Below are 21,619 nucleotides of genomic sequence, written 5' to 3' on the forward strand. Positions count from 1 at the left end.
TATGCATATGAATAATATAAATGTATAATATCAATACTGAATCATATGATTCAATGAAAATTCAAATACTTTATTCAAGTTAATCATATTATTAGTGTACAATGATAATGTGATTCGTATAATATCAAATTAAGTAATTGACATTGGATTAAACCATTCTAATTTTAGTAATATCATCACTATAATTGATATGATTATATCACATGATGAATTGATCATTAAATCATATGATTATATAATAACAAATAATATATATAATCATATATATCATATGTTTTATTTGATCTTCTTTTATATGTTGTGTTGAACTCTTTTCATTTTTTTTTTTTTTTTTTTAAAGTTAACCAGTTATGATTTAATATTTAAGGAATTTTATTTTTAAAGTACAAGTAAATGTAAATTTGGGGTCAAATATTTTTTATTTTTCAATATGGGCTCTTTTTATAGCAATTGGGCTTAAAAAGACACTAAAAATACAAAAAACAAATGAGGGTAAAAAATGCTGCAGTGATAAAAACGCCCAAAAGAAAGCCCAAAAAGCAAAAAAAGAGCCGAATTTTGAAAAAGCGGTTAGCGGGCGGTTACCTATTTCATTAACCGCTAACCGGTAGTTAGTAGCTAACCGCTAACCGATTGCGGTTAGTGAAATCTAATAACTGCTAAGGCGGTTACAGTTAGCGGTTATTGCCAATAACCGCTAACCGTATTGATACTCCTAATGGTTTGGCCACCCCTATACAACTTTTCAAAATGGAGGTAGTGATTCGGTATTTTTTTTAAATCTAAGGTACTAGTTCTGTCATGTTTTAAAACCTAGGGAGAAAAAAATAAAAACATTAAAACCCAAGTACCAAAAAAGTTATTAACCCAAAAAAAAAAAAAAATGCTAATAACCTCATTAATTAATAAAACTAAAAGACCCAATTGTTTATTTCCTTGTCATGTGTCACAAGTTTTAGTCACACAACTAGAGTCGTTATGACACTTCCTGTCCCAATGCTAAATCACTTTTTTAAAATTTAAGCTAATACCACTACAAAAAATAAAATAAAATTTTAATGACTATCCATTAGTGACATTTTAAGGCTCTAAAACGTTACTAATTGGGTGGTGACGTGTCATTAGCAACGTGAGTGACACATCAAAAATTCAGGAATCACTACTGGGATTGAGAGCCTGTTTGGAATTGCATTTGAGAAATAGATCTTTTAAGTCAAAAAAAGTTTTTGGACAAAAGCTTCATTTTTTAGTTTTTGCCTTTGACCATTTTTTGGCTTTTTGGACCCTTAAAAGCTCTTTTAATTTTTTTACCAAACTAGTACTTTTTTCTCAAACGGACTTTTTGAGTTTTAAAAGTACTTTTAGGCCTGTCAAATACAATTCCAAACAGGCCCTTAGTGATGTGTGGAATGCTAACACGTCACTAATTAATGACGTGTTGAATTCCACATGTCACCACTTAAAGGTGACGTGCCAATCTTGACACGCCACCAATTGGTGATGTGTCACGATTGGCATGTCACCATAAAGGTGACATGCCAATTTCAACACGTCACCAAATTGGTGACGTGTCGAAAAGTAAAAAACGTAACTAATTTTTTAAAAATTATATATATATATTCACCACTAATTTGTATATATATAGAGAGAGATGTAGAGCCTTTAAAGGAAAAGAAAATAAAAGAGAAAGAAAAGAGAGAGCCTCTTCCTAGGAAGGGGTGGAGGTTTGAAAATGAAAAATTTGAAAATTTTTCTAGTGGTGACGTGTGTGACAGTAACACGTGGACTCAGCTTCCATGCGGCAAACCAAACAACCGCATATTTTGCAGTAGTTTGGTTTGAGGGTTGAGATGCCCTCAGGCAAGCTACTCATTAATTACACTAACACCGACCAAAAAAAAAAAAAAAAACAGAAATTAATCCCGTTAACTCCCATCCATCCCATCTTCTCTCTTTCTCTTTTTTTACTCAATATGTCTTGAGTCCTGCTATTTGGCAGCCGCGCGTCAAGCATATATTTTAAAAAAAAATTGTTAGTTAAATTTTTATGAGTTAATATTTAGTTTTTAATGCTTCAAAACTTGTTTTTGGATTCAAAACTAAAATCTAAGGGTGGAAGGTTAACCTTTTAAGGATGATATCACCCAAAAGAAATTTGATCATCCTAAATTTGGTATTAATGCTTCAAATTTGGGGCTAATACCTTAAATTTAGTGCTAATATTTCAAATTTAAATTTTCCTTTAATATCTATTTTCTTTAATTTTAAAAAAGAAAAAAGAAAAAAGGTAAATTGTCTTACACTTGACTTCCTCAAGGCAACCGAAAATCTCTATTCATACGTCTCTATCTGTTCTCTTTTTCTACCCAGACAGGCCTCATATTTCTTCAAGCGGCGGTGCAACCATCCTATGGATTTTGAGTTTTGGGTATTCTTCAGATTTTGAGTTTTGGGTATTCTCAAACATCTTCACTGGTACTTGAAATTCAATTTGTTAACTCCCTTCCATCCCATCTTCTCTCTCTCTTTTTTTACCCAATGTGTCTCTGTCTGTTCTCTCTCTCTCTCTGTACTCTTTTTCTACCCAGACAGGCCTGATATTTCTTCAAGCAGCAGGGCTCCCATCCTACTGGATTTTGAGTTTTGGGTATTCTTCAGATTTTGAGTTTTGGGTATTCTCAAACATCTTCACTGGAACTTGAAGTTGAATTTTTATTGGATTTTTTTTTTTTTTTTTGTGAAAGTAGGGATCTGTCAATGTGCTGGTGAAGAATAGTGGCCGTAGTGGATGCTAATAATTTTTTTTTTAACATGTATACAATGACTATACGACCCGTATATAACTATATATAATATAAGTTCCATGTACGATTCAGTTTTTTTTTTTCTTTTCTTTTCTATGATGTCATAATTATGAGGTTCCTTATCACGAGAACATTTGATTCAAGTTTATTCATTCTTTTTTCTTTCATTTCAATTTTTTTTAATTCCTTCTTTCTTTATTTCTTTTTCTGATTCAATTCAAATAATCGTTGTAATTTAAATTTTAAATTACAATGAAAAAGTCGTCAAAATTTCTCTAGTGCAGACTATGTTTATTATAGCTATGTTTTGTCTTTTAATTCTCTCCTATGTTATTTTGTGGGACAAATTTGGATAAATTTAGCTTTATGTTATATATGTACTGTATAATCGACTTACCATTCTTATTTTTTGAACTGCACAAAAAAAAAAAAAAATAAATAAATAAAAAAACTTACAGTGGATTTGATTTTGGAGATATTTTGTGACATATAAAGCTCAAAACTTCCTATGTTTTGTGATCAATTCACATAGCATCCTCTTAGTTTTGTTTTGTTTTTTTTTTTTTTTTTCCTTTCTAATTGAAAGGGCGGGAAGGGGCAACCAGTGTAATTTTCTTCCTTGGGCGTTACCATCGGGGTTCCTACCTGCTGTGGAATGTCCGGTTTGAGCCATAGCTACTGCCTGGGAAGGCGAGCCCGTCACCACAGCCCCACCAAGGTGTGAGCCAACAAAGCCCCTTCATAGTAGCATCTGGTTCACGCATTTACTACCGCAAGCAGATTCGAACACGCGACCACTAGAATAAAAAGAATTTCATTTGCCAACTCAACTACCACCTTGGTGGTTCCTCTAGTGTTCTAGCATGTTCTAACAAGACTTTAAGATTCTTACACATTTTAATTTATTTTTCGAATAGTTACATAGAGGAGGCGAACAAGAACAATGATCAAAATGTGATTACTGATTATACGCAAAGCTTGGCATTGAGTTTGATTCTAAACAAGAGGCATACAACTTTTATAATGAGTATGGACAAAATTGTGGATTTAGCATTCGTAAAGATTTATGTAATAAAAGAAAGATAGACGACGTGGTGACTTCAAGACAATTTGTATGTTGTAAACAGGAATTTCGAGATGAATGGGATAGAGATGGTCAAAAAACACATGACCTAGCTGAAACAAGGACAAGTTGCCAAGCATATATAAAAATTTGACTTGATAAGAAAAATTAAAAACAGGCAATGATAATGAGGGTTAACATCAGCATAGAGTGTAATTAAAATGTATATAGGATGTGTAATGGAACTTGTATAACAGACAAGAGCACATAGCTTCCATCACAAAGACAATTTTATGTGTAGGGTGGGATGGGTTGCACTTCTTCTAGAACAAGAGAGGCAAAGTTGAATTTGTATGAACAATCTGGAAAAAATATTTGTAGATATGGGGAATTTTATGCAAACGTATTAGTCTGAACCAAAGATTCTCAAGGAAATCCTTTAGTTGCTAGATCACTCTAATATTAAGCAAGACACAATCAATTTAAAAGAATAACGAGTTATTTTTGCCTGTCTTTACCACAAGAACAGGGTTCCATCATTTCAAGCTTCGCAGCGATACGGGCTACACAACCATCAACAATATTGTTGATATATACCATTGGTGTATTGCCTATCAACTGCACAAGCCATAAATTACGATTAGTAAGATTGCATTTGAGAAAAAGCAACATGAAAAAGAATTAGTTCTAATGATAACGTAATACTTCAGAAACATCTTTCTTAATTGCACACTTGTCCTCCATGTTATCTTTTCAGAAAATCTGCAAGCCCAAAAAAGTAAAATACGAGTGAGAGAAAACTTTGAAAATGTAAAGTAGCAATCTTACATATTACAAGAAATGATTGAGTGTGCATTTTAACAAACACAAAACATACACTTAAAGCAAGATATCAAAGGCAAAACTTGAAATTCTCAATATCATGTAAAACTAAAATAGACACAGCAGAAAAGTGGATCATAGCAATGTTATTTCAATCACCCAACAGATATTCTTTACAATTCCAGAATCTACTACCCAAAATAGGCTAGAAATATGCAGATTTCTTACACAAGATATTTTTCCTTCACGCCAAAAGAACACAAAATTAGTAATCAATAAACAGGAAGCCAAAAAAAAAAAAAAGAAAAAAAAAGAAATGTCAAAGTAAAAATTTGAAACACCCTAACAATGCAGATTTTCAAATGAATAACCAAATGCCAAAAGCCTTTACTTTAAAATTAAACATCAAACTACAAAAACAGGGGCACAAAACAGAGAAATGGCTAAGATTTTTGAAATATTCAAAGTTCTTCTTATAAGAAATTCAAGTACCGGTGAAGATGTTGACAGGAGGCCTTCGAAATAAGGGTTTGAGGCGTCCACCTTATACTGGAAGTCCATCAGGCAATGCTTCATCCGTCAGGCAAGCCTCAGACAGTGCTTCTTCCAAGATTGAGCAATCCTCTTCTTCTGTAACGGCCAGGACTACAATTAGTCCTCATGCTCGCAATTGAGAGCCGCGGAATCAGAAAGTGATTTTAAAACAAAGTAAAGAGCTAAGCCCCAGAGCCCCAGTCTCTGATTTTGATAATGATGATTCAGAGGAAACTCACAGCAGACTATTAGGTAAAAAAAAAAAAAAAAAAAAAAGAGAGAGAGAAGATGGGATGGAAGGGAGGTAACGGGATTAATTTTCGTTTGTTTTTTTTTTTTGGTCGGCGTTAGTGTAATTAATGAGTAGCTCGCCCGGGGCATATATGTGGTTTGGTTTACGGCATGGAAGCCGAATCCGTAACACGTCACTAATTAAATTTTTAATTTTTAATTTTTTTTATTCATGAGTTTCTTTAAAGAATAAAGAAAAAATGAAAAATAAAATAAAATCGGTGACGTGTTACTTGAATTTTAAAGAAGAAAGAAAAAAAAATTAAAATTCATTTTGTGTTATATAAAGAATTATAAAGAATTGTGCTTTATAAGGAATTATAAAAAATTCTAAATTAATTATTCATTTTTTCTAATAAAATAAACATTTGGCATACGTTACGTAGTCGTAATATTTAAAAAATCTCCGTCGTCCCAACTGTGAACAGTTGTGGCTACAATAAAATTTTCAGTTATTCACCTCAACTTCCTGGTTGAAGTTTAAGGCAATTATGACACTAAATTGACATAAAAAGAAAAAAGTTCGGACACGATGAAAAATCACCCTCCAAAATATTAAAAAAACTCCTTTATTGGATGTCATTAAGATCGTTTTCAAAATCATGATTCTAACCAAGCAAATTACATGTTGATCTTAGATCAAGGATAATGATAGTGAAAATAATGATATTATCTGTTCATATAGTACAGTTTACACACTGTAGTTGGTTAAAATTGTCACATTAATATTGTGAGTTATTTATAAAATAAAAATATAGTATAAAACATTAATTATTCATATATATTACATTTGGTAAATGTACAATCCTCATCGAATTCGATAAACACGGTAGGAACTCAACAACTTTTTTGCTTGTGGGCAAGGTTTGCAAATATTTGACGTCATAAATAGGATTTCAAGTTAAGATTTATATGTTTTTGACCTCTATAATCTTTTAGCTTCGGTTATGATCTTTCAGAATTTTTTATTTTTTATTTTTTTTTATTTTTAATGATTATAAAGAACTCGTATGCTCTTGACTATACTATCAATGAAATCATAATGAATTTCCCTTAAAAAAGAAAAAAAAAAAAACAATTTTTTTACTAAAATAACTAAAGAGATGTAAATAATTTTTCACCCAAATTTATTACAAGACTAATTAAAATAACCTTTAGCTGATCTAATCCAATGTGAATCCACTAATTGCTTTTCAAATCTAACCAAAAAGTCTGTGCATTATGAACCTTGACAGTTGACGGTCTATTTTAATAGTCAACTTCAAAGGAAGAGCAAGCGACTTGTTGGTCGGTGACAAAGACAAACCTGGTTTCCTTGCCGTGAGACTGAAAAGGGGACTACATTAAATTACTGCTCATCTTAGAAAGCTAGCCTAAGAGAGAAAGTATGTTCTACCATCTATTATTTATTTTTTTAACGAGGTGTGATACAGTCATAACTTAAACTTAACTTTGGCCTAATTTTTAGACTAAATTTCTCTTTCTCTCTCTAGTTTAAGGCTCTCTCACTCCTCTACATGCAATTTTTTTTTTTTTACACTTACAGAAAAGTTAGGCTAAAGTTGAGTTTAAGTTGTGCCTTTATCATTTTCCTTTTCTAACACTCCCCGGCTGTCTCCCACTCTATGCTTCAATCATAAAAAAACATGACACGTAAAAGTCCAAAGGCAGGCATGGCAGCAAATCCCAAGCCTCCTCTTCTTTTCCTTCACGTTATTGTCTTGCTCTCCATACTTTCATTGCCAATCACAGCATCACCAGAAACACAAGCAGAAGCTCTTGTCAAATGGAAAAACACCCCTCCCCCTCCTCTCACTTCATGGTCCCACACCAACCTCAACAACCTTTGCAACTGGACAAGCATTGTCTGTGACCCAACCGGAACAGCATCTGAGATAAACCTCAATGGAACACTGCCAAAGCTCATTGGAACACTGGCCCACTTCAACTTCACTCCATTCCTTAACCTCACCCGCTTCGACCTCAACCACAACAATCTCATTAGGCCAATACCATCGGAGATAGGCCCGCTAACGGAGCTTCAATACGTGAGTCTTCTCCACAACTCTCTCAATGGAAAAATCCCATATCAGATTACCAATCTTCAAAAGGTATGTTACTTAGACCTTGATCAAACCTCTTACTAAATCCTGACTGGTCTAAGTTTTCTGCCATGCCTTTGTTGACCCAACTTGCCTTTAATGACAATTATGGACTCACTTCAAAGTTCTTAGGATTTATACTTGATTGTCACAAGTTGACCTTCATGGATTTGTCCCATAATAAGTTCAATGGAACAATACCATAATCTTTATTTACCAATCTGGGCAATCTTGAATACATTATTCTTACTGATAATTCATTCCAAGGACCATTGTCACCAAAAATTTCCCACAATTTCAAGCTCAAAGATCTTCGTTTAGGACAAAACCATTTCAGTGGCCTTATTCCCGAGGATATTGGAGTATTGTTCAATCTTCGAACTATAAGCTTGTATAACAATTCATTGGAAGGGAGAATTCCTTCTTGAATAGGCCAGTTCAAGGGCCTCTCGAGACTCTCTCTAAGAATAAATAGCTTCAATTCAACAATTCCTTCTGAGCTTGGGTTTTGTACAAACCTCACCATCTTCTCCCTGTATACAAATTCATTCACGGGAGAAATTCCATGGGAAATAAGCCTATTAACAAAGCTTCAATATCTTTATCTATTTAATAATAGTCTTTCTCAATGGCGAAGCCAAGAATTGATTTTAGTAGGGGCGACATTAAAATAATAAAATAATATTTTATTTTTTATAACATAAAAAAATGATAAATACAATTTAAAATAAAAATATTTCATAACACAATATAAAAAATTTATTCTTCATGAAGCTTATATGACTATCATTTATTTGATACTTTTTCTTCTTTTTGTCAACTGAAATTCACTGTCCTCCAAAAATCAACCTGATAAATTAGAAACTCACTTTTCTTCTATCTGACTAAGAAATTAGATTTTTTTTTTTTTTTTTTTTTCTAATTATACTAAGAAATAGTTGATTGATATGTTAGTTGACTAGTATATTCTTACAAAACGATGAAAAGTCTAGAGACTTAATAACTTATGAGCATGTTTGAAATTACATAGAAAAATAGAACTGTCTCTAAAATTTTGTTAAAAAAAAAATTCCATTGAAAAACTTTAAGGGTTGCATTTGGATCCCCTTCGGTCCGTTTGGACTGGAGGGGATCCGGTCCTTGTTATTGTAGGGGCATAATTGTCTCCAAAATTTTGGTACCATGTCTTAAGTGTTTTTTTTTTTCTTTCTTTCTTTTTACTATTACTAATGTTTTGTAATAAAATGAAAAAAAAAAAAATGCATTTAGAAGCAAAAATGGATAAAAAAAAAGAAAAAGGAAGACATGTAGTGATTTTTTTATTTCATTATAGCAAAATAAATGGTTAATGTGATTTTTATTATCAAAAAAAAAAAAAAAAAATGCATAACAAACTTTAGTAGGTGTTCGGGTGCATGGGGAAACAATCCATTAAGACAATTCTGTACCTGAGTTTACTTATATAATTGACAAAAACCCAATAAAAAATAGCTAAAAAAAAAAAAAGGTAATTGAAGCCTGCTTTACTTGCCCCACGTAGAGACTACAAATTGCTTTTCTTTCTCAAGCCACAAGCCACCTCACCTATACCTCTCATCAATCAACACCTCAGCATGTAATTAATGCTTCCACCGACTCAACTTTGGCACTTTTTCAATTCTTGGTCCTCTAGATTTTTCTCTGGGCCTCCATACAAACACAAACCAGAAGAGGTGAAGAAAATAAAATTTTACTTTGCGGCCTGCGCCTTCATGCTGAACAAACAAAAACCAGCAGGGGTGAACCACGAAAGGAGGAGGAGGAGGAGGGGGGCTTGAGAAAAAAATTTAAAAACGACCTTATAAATTAATTTTTTTTTTCAAAATTTTTGCAGGGGCGGGCGCTCGTAGACCCGCCACTAGCCTTTCTGGCTCAATTCCATCGGAAATAGGCCTATTGACAAAGCTCCAATATCTTTATCTCTCTGAAAACCAGCTCTCTGGTCCGATTCCAGTAGAGCTTGGAAAGTTGACTCAACTGCAGGCTTTACAGCTGGCCTCCAATGAATTGTCCGGGGAAATTCCACTGGAAATAGGCCTATTGACAAATCTTTTAATTCTTTTTCTGTTTAATAATAGTATTTCTGGCTCAATTCCTCCCGAGATTGGGAACTTGAAAGATTTGGAGTTATTAGACCTTTCAGAGAACCAGCTCTCTGGTCCAATTCCAATAGAGCTTGGAAAGTTGACTCAACTGCAGGATTTAGAGCTAGGCTCCAACGAATTGTCCGGGGAAATTCCATTGGAAATAGGCCTATTGACAAATCTCGCAATTCTTTCTTTGTTTAATAATAGCCTTTCTGGCTCAATTCCTCCCGAGATTGGGAACTTGAATGATTTGGAGGTATTAGGCCATTTAGAAAACCAGCTCTCTGGTCCAATTCCAGTGAGCTTGGAAAGTTGACTCAACTGCATGCTTTATATTTGGCCTCCAACGAATTGTCCAAGGAAATTCCAACTGTACTTGGAAATCTAAGGCTGCTATTCTCGCTTAGTTTGAGCTGGAACCATTTGACAGGAGAGATTCCTCGGAATCTAGTCAACTGTACAAGCTCAACTGTACCTGAGAATTGTGAAAGCTTATTGAACAAAGACTTGACAAACGACTACGTGCACATGGTGGACCTCAGTAGCAATAGACTCTCAGGAAATATTCCTCAAGACCTTGCAAGGCTTTCATCATTGAAGAGTCTTAATCTATCACATAACCAACTTTCAAGGGAATTTTCATCATCATTTTCCTGCATGGTTAGTCTAAACAACATCTCTATCAATTTTTCCTACAACAATTTAATAGGTCCGTTCCCAACTAGTTCTATTTTCAAAGATGCACCTACAACAACTTATGTAGGAAACTCAGGTTTGTGTGGAGATGCAAAAGAACTAACTCCTTGTTACACACAATATTCCAGAATGAAAAAGCATTCTAATACGTCTCTATTAGTTGTCCTCATTCCTATTTGCGGCCTATTAGTACTACTTAATTGCAGCCATTGTTGGTGGACTCATAATATGTTACCGGACGACCAAATTCCTGGAGCAAGAAAGCAAAGCAATTTTAGAACGTGAGGAGAAGGCTGAGTCACTAATATGGGGAAAAGATAGTAAATTCATATTCAAGGATATTGTGAAGGCCACTAAAAACTTCCATGAGAATTATTGTACTGGAAAAGGAGGATTTGGAAGCGTTTACATAGCAGCATTGCCGACAGGTCAAATTGTTGCAGTTAAAAGATTTAACATGTCACAATCCAGTGGCATCTTAGTTGCCAATCACTAGAGTTTTGAGAATGAGATTCGCATGCTGATAGAAGTTAGGCACCGCAATATCATTAAGCTTTATGGGTTCCGTGCCACTCGATGGTGCATGTACTTGGTTTATGAATATGTGGAGAAATGTAGTTTGGGAAATGTATTGTATGGGGTGGGAGGGAAAGCAGAACTGGATTAGAGAAGAAGGCTGAAAATCGTGTAAGGCGTGGCTCATGCAATTGCATACTTGCACCATGATTGCACTCCCCCAATTATGCACCGAGACATAACTGTGAACAACATATTGTTGGAGTTAGAGTTCAAACCATGACTCTCAGATTTTGGCATTGCAAGATTGTTGAGTTCATAAACAACAACAGTTGCTGGGTCTTATGGTTACATGGCTCCAGAAAAGCTAACAATATTCTAGTCTTTGCAGGCTTATACTGCTCATCTAAGGTACTTGTCTTAGGATGGACTGACTACTTTCCTTTATATATTAATTATTAAAACCTAAAAAAAGTACAATTTTTTGTTTTATATATATATAGTACAATTTAATGCCTAAAAAAAGTTCCCTTGATAGAAGAATGGGCTTCTCATATTAGGAAGTGTTTATCTTATCTTGTAGCCAATGTATGAGTTTTCATGCTAATATTCTATCATTAAACGGATGTTGGTTTTGTTTTATGGATGTGCAGAACTCGCATTCATGATGAGGATAACAGATAAATATGATGTTTATAGCTTTGGTGTAGTGGCATTAGAAGTTATGATGGGAAGACACCCATGAGAGCTCCTATCTTCTTTGTCATCATTCAAATCAACAACAACGCCAATTTTAGACAGTACAGAATTTCCTCTAAAGGATGTTCTGGACCAAGGACTCCCACAACCCACAGGCCAAATCGTGCAAGAGTTGGCATTTGTGGTGACTATAGGCTTACAATGTGTGAGTGACATGCCAGAGCCACGACCTACCATGCATTTTGTGGCACAAGAATAATCAGCTAGAATTCAAGCTTGCAATTCCTACCCGATCAACAAGATGACCATTATAATTTAGCAAGCTCACAAGCCTTAAGAAATAGAACAAATTGGCATTGTAGGTGTGTTCTGATTTGGATGTAGAGCTGTAGCGAGGTCTAGAATGTATTGTGCAAAATTTTCCCCCCATTCTAGTAGAATCTAGTAAATGAAAATGTTGGACCTTGAGGCCGCATGTATACAAATATGCTCATTTGTTATATAATGCTTTTTTATTTTTGTTTGAAAAAGTATTTGGATCATGAGAAATATCCCTATATATTATATTATGATTTCATTAAAAACACTTCTAATCCGTTAATCTCTTCAATCTACCCAAAGATTTTTTCTTCTACCTATTCCCTCCCTTTCCTTCTCAGAAAGTACACAACTTCCTAACCCATTTTCCCTCTAGTCAAGCACATCCCATTTTTTTTCCCCCTTGACACTGGCTTTTCTTTACTAACCATATGAGCTAAAGAGTCTCATATTACTTTTTTTTTCTATGGCTGCTCACAATCTGACTTCTGACTAAGTGGAAATGTTGCAAAAGTTTACATATGGAATTTTTGGCTTCCCAGAAATAAAGAATGCACAAGTACTCGATATGGCTGCTAGTAGGGACACCTCAATTAATTTGCATTTCCTCTAGTGGCAATCAATTAACAAGTGACCACCAATCATGTGTTTGGCAAACAACATCTATTGCCATGGCACTGTTTATGTTTGGTGAGGAAAAAAATGAGTGTAATAATTAGTATAGGGGTGAAAAGAAGACAATAAGAGAGAAAAAGGGTGAGACTTATTTAATTAAACAGGTTGGTAGGTCAAACAAGTTTACATGAACCAGGCATGCCTATCTGAATTGCCAGCACAATTTTCTATAGCGGTGCACACGAGAGAGAGAGAGAAGTAGCATATTCTTATCCCTATGAAGGTAGAATTTTCTGTCAAGTTTCTAATATTTTCTTGGGACTTTACCAGCCCCTCTCTATATATGTGCATGTTCTTTTCATAACTACTCTTTGTCTCCCCTCTTCTTATCTTGTAGGAAAGATGCAGCCCAACAAGTAGAAATTTGGTTTTTTTTTTTTTTGAATTGAAATATTGGCTATGGTAAGTGAGGAAACATATAGAAAACAGAAAACATATTCCCTCCTAAACATAGTGAACAACCTTAGCCTTAAATCCAGTTGTTCCAGGCCCTCCTCGTCAAGCCGGCAACAAGCCCTTAAATCCAACGGCTACGATTCATTGATCTATGTACAAGGGCAAGCCCAAGACGGCAATTCATAAGAAGAAAGAAAAAGGACAACTACGGGCCAAAACTGAACGAAAAAAGACCTTAGCTTTCAGCCCATAATTGAAGCTTTAAAGGATTGGCACAAGAGAGAAAGAGGGTTTGTCCCATTATTTATGGTACCCTGCACGATCTTATGTGTCTCATGTCTGCTACGGTTTAAATATAATTTTTATTATATGTATATAAGATTTCCAACATTTTTTTTGCAATTCGATTTTTAAGATTGAATTTTATTTGAGATTTGTCAAGTATAGGATGAGACACAACTCATTTAATATGAAATTAGATGAGTTGCAACTTTGTAATTAAGACTATTAAGTTATAGAGAGGACAATTTTCAAGCTGGATTGAAATATCTTGATACTATGCATAGATATAATGTTAATTAATTTATTGGATATTGGAGGTCTCCACAAGGAAACAATAGCGATTTGTGGAAGACTCTTTGGAAGCTGAAGCTCCCTAATGCAGAAAAACGTTCATGTGGCGTGCATGCCATAACTTACTCTCTACCAAAGAAAATCTTCTATAGCGGAGAGTGCTTGGTGAGCCTTCATGCCCAATCTGTGGGAATGCAGAGGAAACAGTTTACCATATTCTATGGTCCTCTCCCTCAGCTATGGATGTCTGGGGAGTGAGTAGCAGAATTTTCCAGAAGACTGTGGTAGAGGGTCCCGATTTTTTCAGGGTAGCGAAGATATTCCTACAAAAGGGTACAGAAGAGGAAAAAATCTTATTTGTGCGACTGGCCTGAAAGATCTGGTTTCGCCAAAACAGTCTTGTATTGTTGGGTGGTCCCTCTTTATGTGGGGACCAACCCACGGGCAGGAAACACAAAGGGTTTCAAACCCTTTGTGTACTATATATATATATATATATCTTGAGAAAAAAAAAAAAAACAATAGCAAAATAATAATCAAGCAAACCCACAAGCAAGACACCAAGATTTTTACGTGGAAAATCCTCCAATGCGAAGGTAAAAACCACGAGACCTAGTCCAGTTAAATCTTCCACTATCAACAATAATGAGTTTACAATTGTCTTCCCTAGAGAAATATCTAGAAGTTATCACCACATCAAGAATACATGCATTCTTGGATTAAACATAAATTCATCACCCTAAAGTGGATTCCAACAAGAATAAAGAAAGATCTCACCAAGTAGGTATTAGCAACCAAACGATTGGAGAGGAATTCCAACGATCGACACCAGTCAATACATAGCACTCGTCGTCAGGAGCAACACTCTAAAATTGCATCAAGATCGAACCACAAATGACCTTTCAATCTCTGACGGATGTGAAAAAGGAATAACCTTTTTCTTTTTCTTTTTCTTTTTCTCTCTCCCTGCACAGCACTGTGTCGCCGCACACTTTTTTTCTTTTCCTGCGCCACTTCTTTCTTTCTTCTCTCTCTGTTTTTTTTTCTTTCTTTTGTCTCAAGATATATATATATATATATATATAGTACACAAAGGGTTTGAAACCCTTTGTGTTTCCTGCCACGTGGGTTGGTCCCCACATAAAGAGGGACCACCCAACAAATCTCCCCCTCCCAATTATGTGGGGGGCTCCACCAAGCCCGCCGCGCTTCTGCAAATTTCAAGCTTTTGCATAGGTAATGATTTAGTCATCATATCTGACCCATTATCATCAGTATGGATTTTCTCAATCTGTAACAGCTTATCCTCCAGTGCATCACGAATCCAATGACACTTAACATCAATATGTTTCGATCTTGAATGGAAAGTTGAATTCTTACTGAGATGGATGGCACTCTGACTGTCACAGTAAAGCACATACCTCTCTTGCTGTAAACCCAATTCTTGTAAGAACTTTTTCATCCATAACAATTCTTTGGCCGCTTCAGTGATAGCAATGTACTCTGCCTCTGTGGTAGACAAAGCAACACACTTCTGCAATCTGGACTGCCATGACACTGCTCCCCCTGAATAAGTAATCAGGTACCCTGAAGTAGATTTTCTAGAATCAATATCCCCAGCCATATCTGCATCTGTAAACCCATCAAGCACCTGTTGACCACTGCCGAAGCACAAACATACTCTCGAAGTACCTCTGAGATACCTGAGAATCCATTTCACAGCTGCCCAATGTTCTTTGCCAGGATTAGAAAGGAACCGACTAACAACTCCAACTGCATGAGCGATATCAGGCCTCGTACACACCATGGCGTACATCAAGCTACCCACGGCTGATGCGTAAGGCACTTTCTTCATTTCATCTTTTTCTTTCTCACTTGTAGGACTTTGCTTTGAACTCAACTTCAAATGACCTGCAAGTGTAGAGCTCACCGGTTTTGCCTTGCTCATGTTGAATCTGTCCAATACCTTCTCGATATAACTCTCTTGTGATAGCCACAATTTTCCTTTCTTCCTATCACGAGAGATCTTCATACCAAGGATATGCTTTGCGGGTCCCAAGTCCTTCATAGCAAAGGACTTACTCAATTCTTTCTTCAGTCTGTCAATTTTACTAGTGTCACGACAAACAATCAACATGTCGTCCACATATAGCAAGAGAATAATAAATTCTCCATCAGAGAATTTCTTCACAAACACACAATGATCTGCTGTAGTTCTCTCATACCCATGATCAACCATAAAAGAATCAAACTTCTTATACCACTGTCTCGGTGCCTGCTTGAGTCCGTACAAGCTCTTTTTCAACCGACACACTAAGTGTTCTTTGCCTTTAGCTGTGAACCCCTCTGGTTGCTCCATATAAATTTCCTCCTCCAAGTCACCATGAAGGAAAGCAGTCTTCACATCAAGCTGTTCGATCTCCAAATTCATTTTGGCAGCCAAACTCAAAACAATTCTGATAGAAGACATCTTTACCACGGGTGAGAAAATTTCATCAAAATCAATGCCCTTCTTTTGACCGAACCCCTTTACAACTAGTCGCGCCTTGTACCTTGGCTGTGATCTGTTTGGTTCAATCTTGCATCTGAACACCCATTTGTTCTTGAGTGCTCTCTTGCCCTTAGGCAGTTCCACCAAATCATATGTGTGATTCTCATGCAAGGATTTCATCTCGTCTTGCATGGCTTCTAACCATTGATTTTTCTGGTCATGTAGCATAACCTCTTGATAACTTTCTGGCTCTCCCCCATCAGAAAGTAACACATACTCATTGACTGAATACGTTCTGGAAGGCTGTCGGTTTCTGGTAGATCTTCTCAACTGAATCTCAGCGGCTGGTTCTGAAGAAGCTTGCTCTAGATGCTCTTCTGACTCCACATTATCAATTGTAGGCTCACCATTTTCACCAACTGTATCAACCTGTTCTTCTTGTACATCTCCCATGTGTTCATCATGCATCACACAAGGAGGAATAACTGGATCCAAATCAACACGGTATTCACTCAGAGACTCTGCCTTTTTCTGATCCAAGTCTTCAATGGTTTGATCTTCAAAGAATACGACATCTCTGCTTCGTATGATTTTCTTATTAACTGGATCCCACAGTCTGTAACCAAACTCCTCATGCCCATAACCCATGAAGATACATTGCTTGACTTTGCTATCAAGCTTTGACCTCTCATCTCTAGGAATATGGACGAATGCCCTGCAGCCAAACACTCTCAAGTGCTCAAAAGAAACATCTTTCCCTGTCCAAACCCTTTGAGGAATGTCACCATCCAAAGGAACTGAAGGAGAAAGATTTATCAAGTCAACTGCTGTCCTCATTGCCTCACCCCAAAAATGTTTAGGCAATTTTGCATGAGAGAGCATACACCTGATTCTCTCACAGATGGTTCTGTTCATTCTCTCTGCTACTCCATTATGCTGCGGAGTCTTGGGTACAGTTTTCTCAAGCCTGATCCCATGGCTTTTGCAATACTCTTCAAACGGTCCTCTGTATTCACCACCATTGTCTGCACGGACGCATTTTAACTGCCTTCCAGTTTCTCTTTCAACCTTCATATGAAAGACTTTGAACACACCCAATACCTGATCTTTGGTTTTCAAAGCAAACACCCATACCTTTCTAGAGTGGTCATCAATAAAAGTTACATAATAAAGTGCACCACCTAGAGTTTTAGTGTTCATAGTGCAGACATCAGTGTGAACTAAATCAAGAATATTAGACTTTCTTGATGAAGAAGATTTTTGAAATGAAACTCTTCTTTGTTTTCCAACAAGACAATGAGTACAGGGCGTTAGTGACGTACCTTTATTATTAGGCAGGAGCTGTTCCTTGGCGAGAATCTGAAGTCCCTTCTCACTCATGTGACCAAGCCTTTTGTGCCATAGCTCAGTGGAGTTTTCATTCTCAACAACAATCGCATCTCCCTTGACTAGTCTTGCAGCTGTCTTGTAGAGAGTGTTGGTCTTCTTTCCCCTGGCTAAGATAAGAGAACCCTTGCTCAGTTTCCACTGTCCACCTCCAAGGTAATTGTGGTAGCCTTCATCATCAAGTTTCCCAATAGAAATCAAGTTGAAGCGCATTTCAGGAACATGTCTGACATCCTTGAGAATCAATTTGCACCCAATGCTGGTTTCTAGCTGTATATCTCCCATGCCCACAACTTTACACTTTGCTTCATTTCCCATCCTAACCCAACCAAAATCGCCACTGGTGTAGGAAGAGAAGAAATCTCTATGTGGAGTAATATGAAAAGATGCTGCTGTATCAACTACCCACATAGATTCATCACATGCGAGATTAGCATAAGCTTCATCAAAAGCAAATACCACATCACCATCAGATGCAACTGCTGCAGTGTCTTTTTCTTCTTGACGTTCTTCGTCTTTTCCTTTCAACTGTTCCCTCTTAAACTTTCTGCAATCTCTTCTTATATGCCCAGGCTTGCCACAGTGAAAACATTTTATGTCCATTTTTGAATAAGACTTTCCTCTTGACTTGTCACGACTGTCATACCTGTGAGGTTTTCTGCTTTTACTTCTCCCCCGCCTTTCTATAACAAGTGCCTCTGAATGAGAAGAAATACCTTGCTCTTTCCTTCTTGCCTCTTCATTGAACATGCTGTCTTTTACCATACCCATAGTTATCACACCATTGGGAGCCGAATTACTGAGTGACACCACCAAGGTTTCCCAACTGTCTGGCAAAGAACTCAACACAAGTAATGCTTGCACCTCATCATCTAGTGCAAGTTTCATAGTAGACAACTCGTTCAACATTCCCTGAAAATTACTCAGATGCTCCGTAACACTATGCCCATCTTTGTACTTCAAATTCACAAGCCTTCTTATCACAAAGGCTTTGTTTTGAGCAGTCTTTCGTTCATAAAGACTCTCTAACTTCTGCCAAAGACCATAAGCATCAACTTCTTTAGCTACGTGATGAAAGACACTTTGATCAACCCACTGCCTAATATATCCAACGGCTTTCCTATTCAATTTCTTCCAATCATCGTTGGTTGCAGCAACTGGTTTGACACCTTTCAACTCAATGGGGTCAAACAATTCTTTGCAATACAAAATATCTTCCATCCTAGTCTTCCAAATTGAATAATTGGAAGCTGTGAGTTTAACCATGCTATTAGATGACTCTTCCATTTAATTCACACAAGAACTCCACACAAACAATGAACCAAAAGCTCTGATACCACTTTGTTAGGGGTGAACACCAATTTCAGATGCTCAGCGGAATTAATCTACCCCTCTTTGTGCAAATTAAATAGTAACACAATAGCAAAATAATAATCAAGCAAACCCACAAACAAGACACCAAGATTTTTACGTGGAAAACCCTCCAATGCGAAGGTAAAAACCACGGGACCTAGTCCAGTTAAATCTTCCACTATCAACAATAATGAGTTTACAATTTGTCTTCCCTAGAGAAATATCTAGAGGTTATCACCACATCAAGAATACATGCATTCTTGGATTAAACATAAATTCATCACCCTAAAGTGGATTCCAACAAGAATAAAGAAAGATCTCACCAAGTGGGTATTAGCAACCAAACGATTGGAGAGGAATTCCAACGATCGACACCAGTCAATACGTAGCACTCGTCGTCAGGAGCAACACTCTAAAATTGCATCAAGATCGAACCACAAACGACCTTCTAATCTCTGACGGATGTTCTTCTTTTTCTTTTTCTTTTTCTCCCTGCGCCGCACGCTTCTTTCTTTCTTCTCTCGTTCTTTTTCTGAAAGAAAAAGATATGTATATATATAGCACACAAAGGGTTTTAAACCCTTTGTGTTTCCTGCCACGTGGGTTGGTCCCCACATAAAGAGGGACCACCCAACAAATATTAATGATGACATATCAGCGGCGACAATTAATTTTTTGTGTGACATTAGCGACCACCACAAAATGTCGTTGCTAATGAGTGCATATTAAGTCGTCGCTAAAACTTAGGTTACTAAAGACCATTTTCCTTGTAGTAATTTAAGTGTTCTATATGACTTAGCACTTTGTTTTGGGTGGCTTGCAATTTTTAAAAAATTTGTTTGTATATGTTTTAAACCTTGTATTTAGGGTTTTTTATTGAATGGCTAAAGGGGGAGATTGTTAGGTTTTATTTTGGCCTAATTCAATGAAATTCTCCGTAATTTTTTGCTGTTTAAAACTTTGGGAAGTAGGAGTTAGGTTTTCAAGGGTTTTGGAAGTGTTCTCTGTTTTCCCGTCAGGATAGGCTCGTGACAGCACTTGACCAAGTGCTTTCTGTTTTTTGGTCACGAACTCCGTTAGGACGGGACATGTAACGGGATTGAACTTAGAAGTTATTGTTTCCTTGTCAGAAGGTGCGTTAGGACAGGCATGTAACAGGAAGCTACCATTTCCTCGTCAGAAGATGCGTCAGGACGGGCTTGTAATGGGAAGCTACTATTTCCTCGTCAAAAGTCGCATTAGGACAGGAATGTAACTGGAGTAAAAGTTGAACCTACTGTTTTCTCGTCAGGATGAGACGTGTAACAGGACCAATGTTGGATTCCCTGTTTTCTTGTCAGATGGAGTGTCAGGACAGGACATGTGATGGGGATGAGACATTCGTTCTTCCCGTCATGACGGCACACCTTTCCCGTTAAGACGTGGATGTTATAGATTTGAAATTTTGGAAAGTTATGTTCATCCCGTCTTAATAAGAAATGAGTTCAGTTAAGACGTAAAGAGTAAAATGTCGTCATTATAAAAGGATTTTTCTGTCACTGTTCATTGCATTCTTTTTGCGAGAGTTTTCTCTGTGCAAGTCTCAAAAGTTCTCTTCGACCTCTGTGTCTCGGGAGTTGTTTATTCAAAAGAGGACGTGATAAAGCTTCGGACTGTCCTTTGCTCTTGATTGATTTTTGTTTCAATTTCGTTCTACTACACAAAGATTGTTGTTGGTTACTTGGTGAAAGAAGTTTACCGAATGGTCGGTGAGGAGATCCACTCCATGATGGCCAGGATGGTGACAAGCTAGGAGTTTGTTGTTCTTACTAAGTCTAGAGGTCCTCTAGGATTGTAAGTATCGTCTAGTCTGTAACTCTGAATCTTCATATAGAGAAACTCTACTTGAGTGATTTTTACCTTTGATTGGTTCAAAAGGTTTTTTACTTTGTAAACAAATTTTGAGTTGTGTTTGTGATGATTTTTTTAAATTCCACTGTGCACGCTTTATTTTATCAAATGGCTTAATTCCATAACGTTTATTTGGTGATTAGAGGTAGAACATGATCCTCGTATACGAGAAAAAAATAATTTTTTTCTCACTGGAGTTTTCTGACGTGTCAGGGTGTCTGACACGTCAGAATACGTATTCTTTCATCATAGATTCTGAAACAAGTGAGATCTTCTGCATCTCTTGTATGGGTACTATAACGCCCCCAAAACTGGCTTTAACCAATTGGTAGCTAAATAGGGAACCACCTCTCTAAGCATTTTCAGAGTTAATGCATAGGAAGGTACAATAAATCTGAAAAATCTATTAATCATTAAAGGGACAAGTATAATCCTCAAAGTAAAAGATATGGAGCAACGAACAATAATAAAAGACAAACCTAATAACAGTGTGAATATCTTAAAGTAAAGTTTGTACTGGCAACCGTATCACTCTTGGGTTCTAGAAATAAGCTTCCTATAAGAGTAATAACCGCGTAAGTCTAACGACTTAGTAAGTAAATCTCACAATTGGGTATGACATGAGCTCACCGAACGTACGAGCTTAAGGCCGAACGTTCGGCCAGAAATATGCGAACGTTCTCTGCTAGGCAAAAAACTCATCTTGAACCAAACAGCCTTCTATTCATTTCTAAAGAATTTCTAAGGCTACATAAAGGTTTCTAACATACTCTTGGCTTAAAATAACATCTCCATGCAGAATAAAACACGTAAATAAGTATTGAAACGCTAACCTATGTTCAAATCAAGATTAAAACCTAAAACAATAACGTATACCCAAAACT

The 21,619-nt window shown here is 36.4% G+C and overlaps 1 protein-coding gene and 1 long non-coding RNA gene across 2 annotated transcripts; one reads left to right on the top strand and one right to left on the bottom strand.

The window, feature by feature from the left end:
• Positions 1–4,401: 4,401 nt before the first annotated feature.
• Positions 4,402–5,359, bottom strand: LOC132165313 (uncharacterized). The gene is made up of 3 exons (XR_009438484.1): positions 5,182–5,359; positions 4,573–4,629; positions 4,402–4,485 (listed from the first exon to the last, which is right to left on the bottom strand). It is a non-coding gene; the product is annotated as an uncharacterized LOC132165313 (long non-coding RNA).
• Positions 5,360–7,187: 1,828 nt separating this feature from the next.
• On the top strand, positions 7,188–10,934 carry LOC132165877 (leucine-rich repeat receptor-like serine/threonine-protein kinase RGI4). The gene is made up of 6 exons (XM_059576568.1): positions 7,188–7,625; positions 9,289–9,394; positions 9,490–10,053; positions 10,173–10,402; positions 10,506–10,514; positions 10,629–10,934. Exons 1-6 carry the CDS (start codon positions 7,188–7,190, stop codon positions 10,932–10,934), a joined length of 1,653 nt encoding a protein of 550 aa, XP_059432551.1.
• Positions 10,935–21,619: the final 10,685 nt, after the last annotated feature.

The sequence above is a fragment of the Corylus avellana genome, chromosome ca11, assembly GCF_901000735.1.
Source record: "Corylus avellana chromosome ca11, CavTom2PMs-1.0".
In the NCBI taxonomy this organism is placed as follows: domain Eukaryota; kingdom Viridiplantae; phylum Streptophyta; class Magnoliopsida; order Fagales; family Betulaceae; genus Corylus; species Corylus avellana.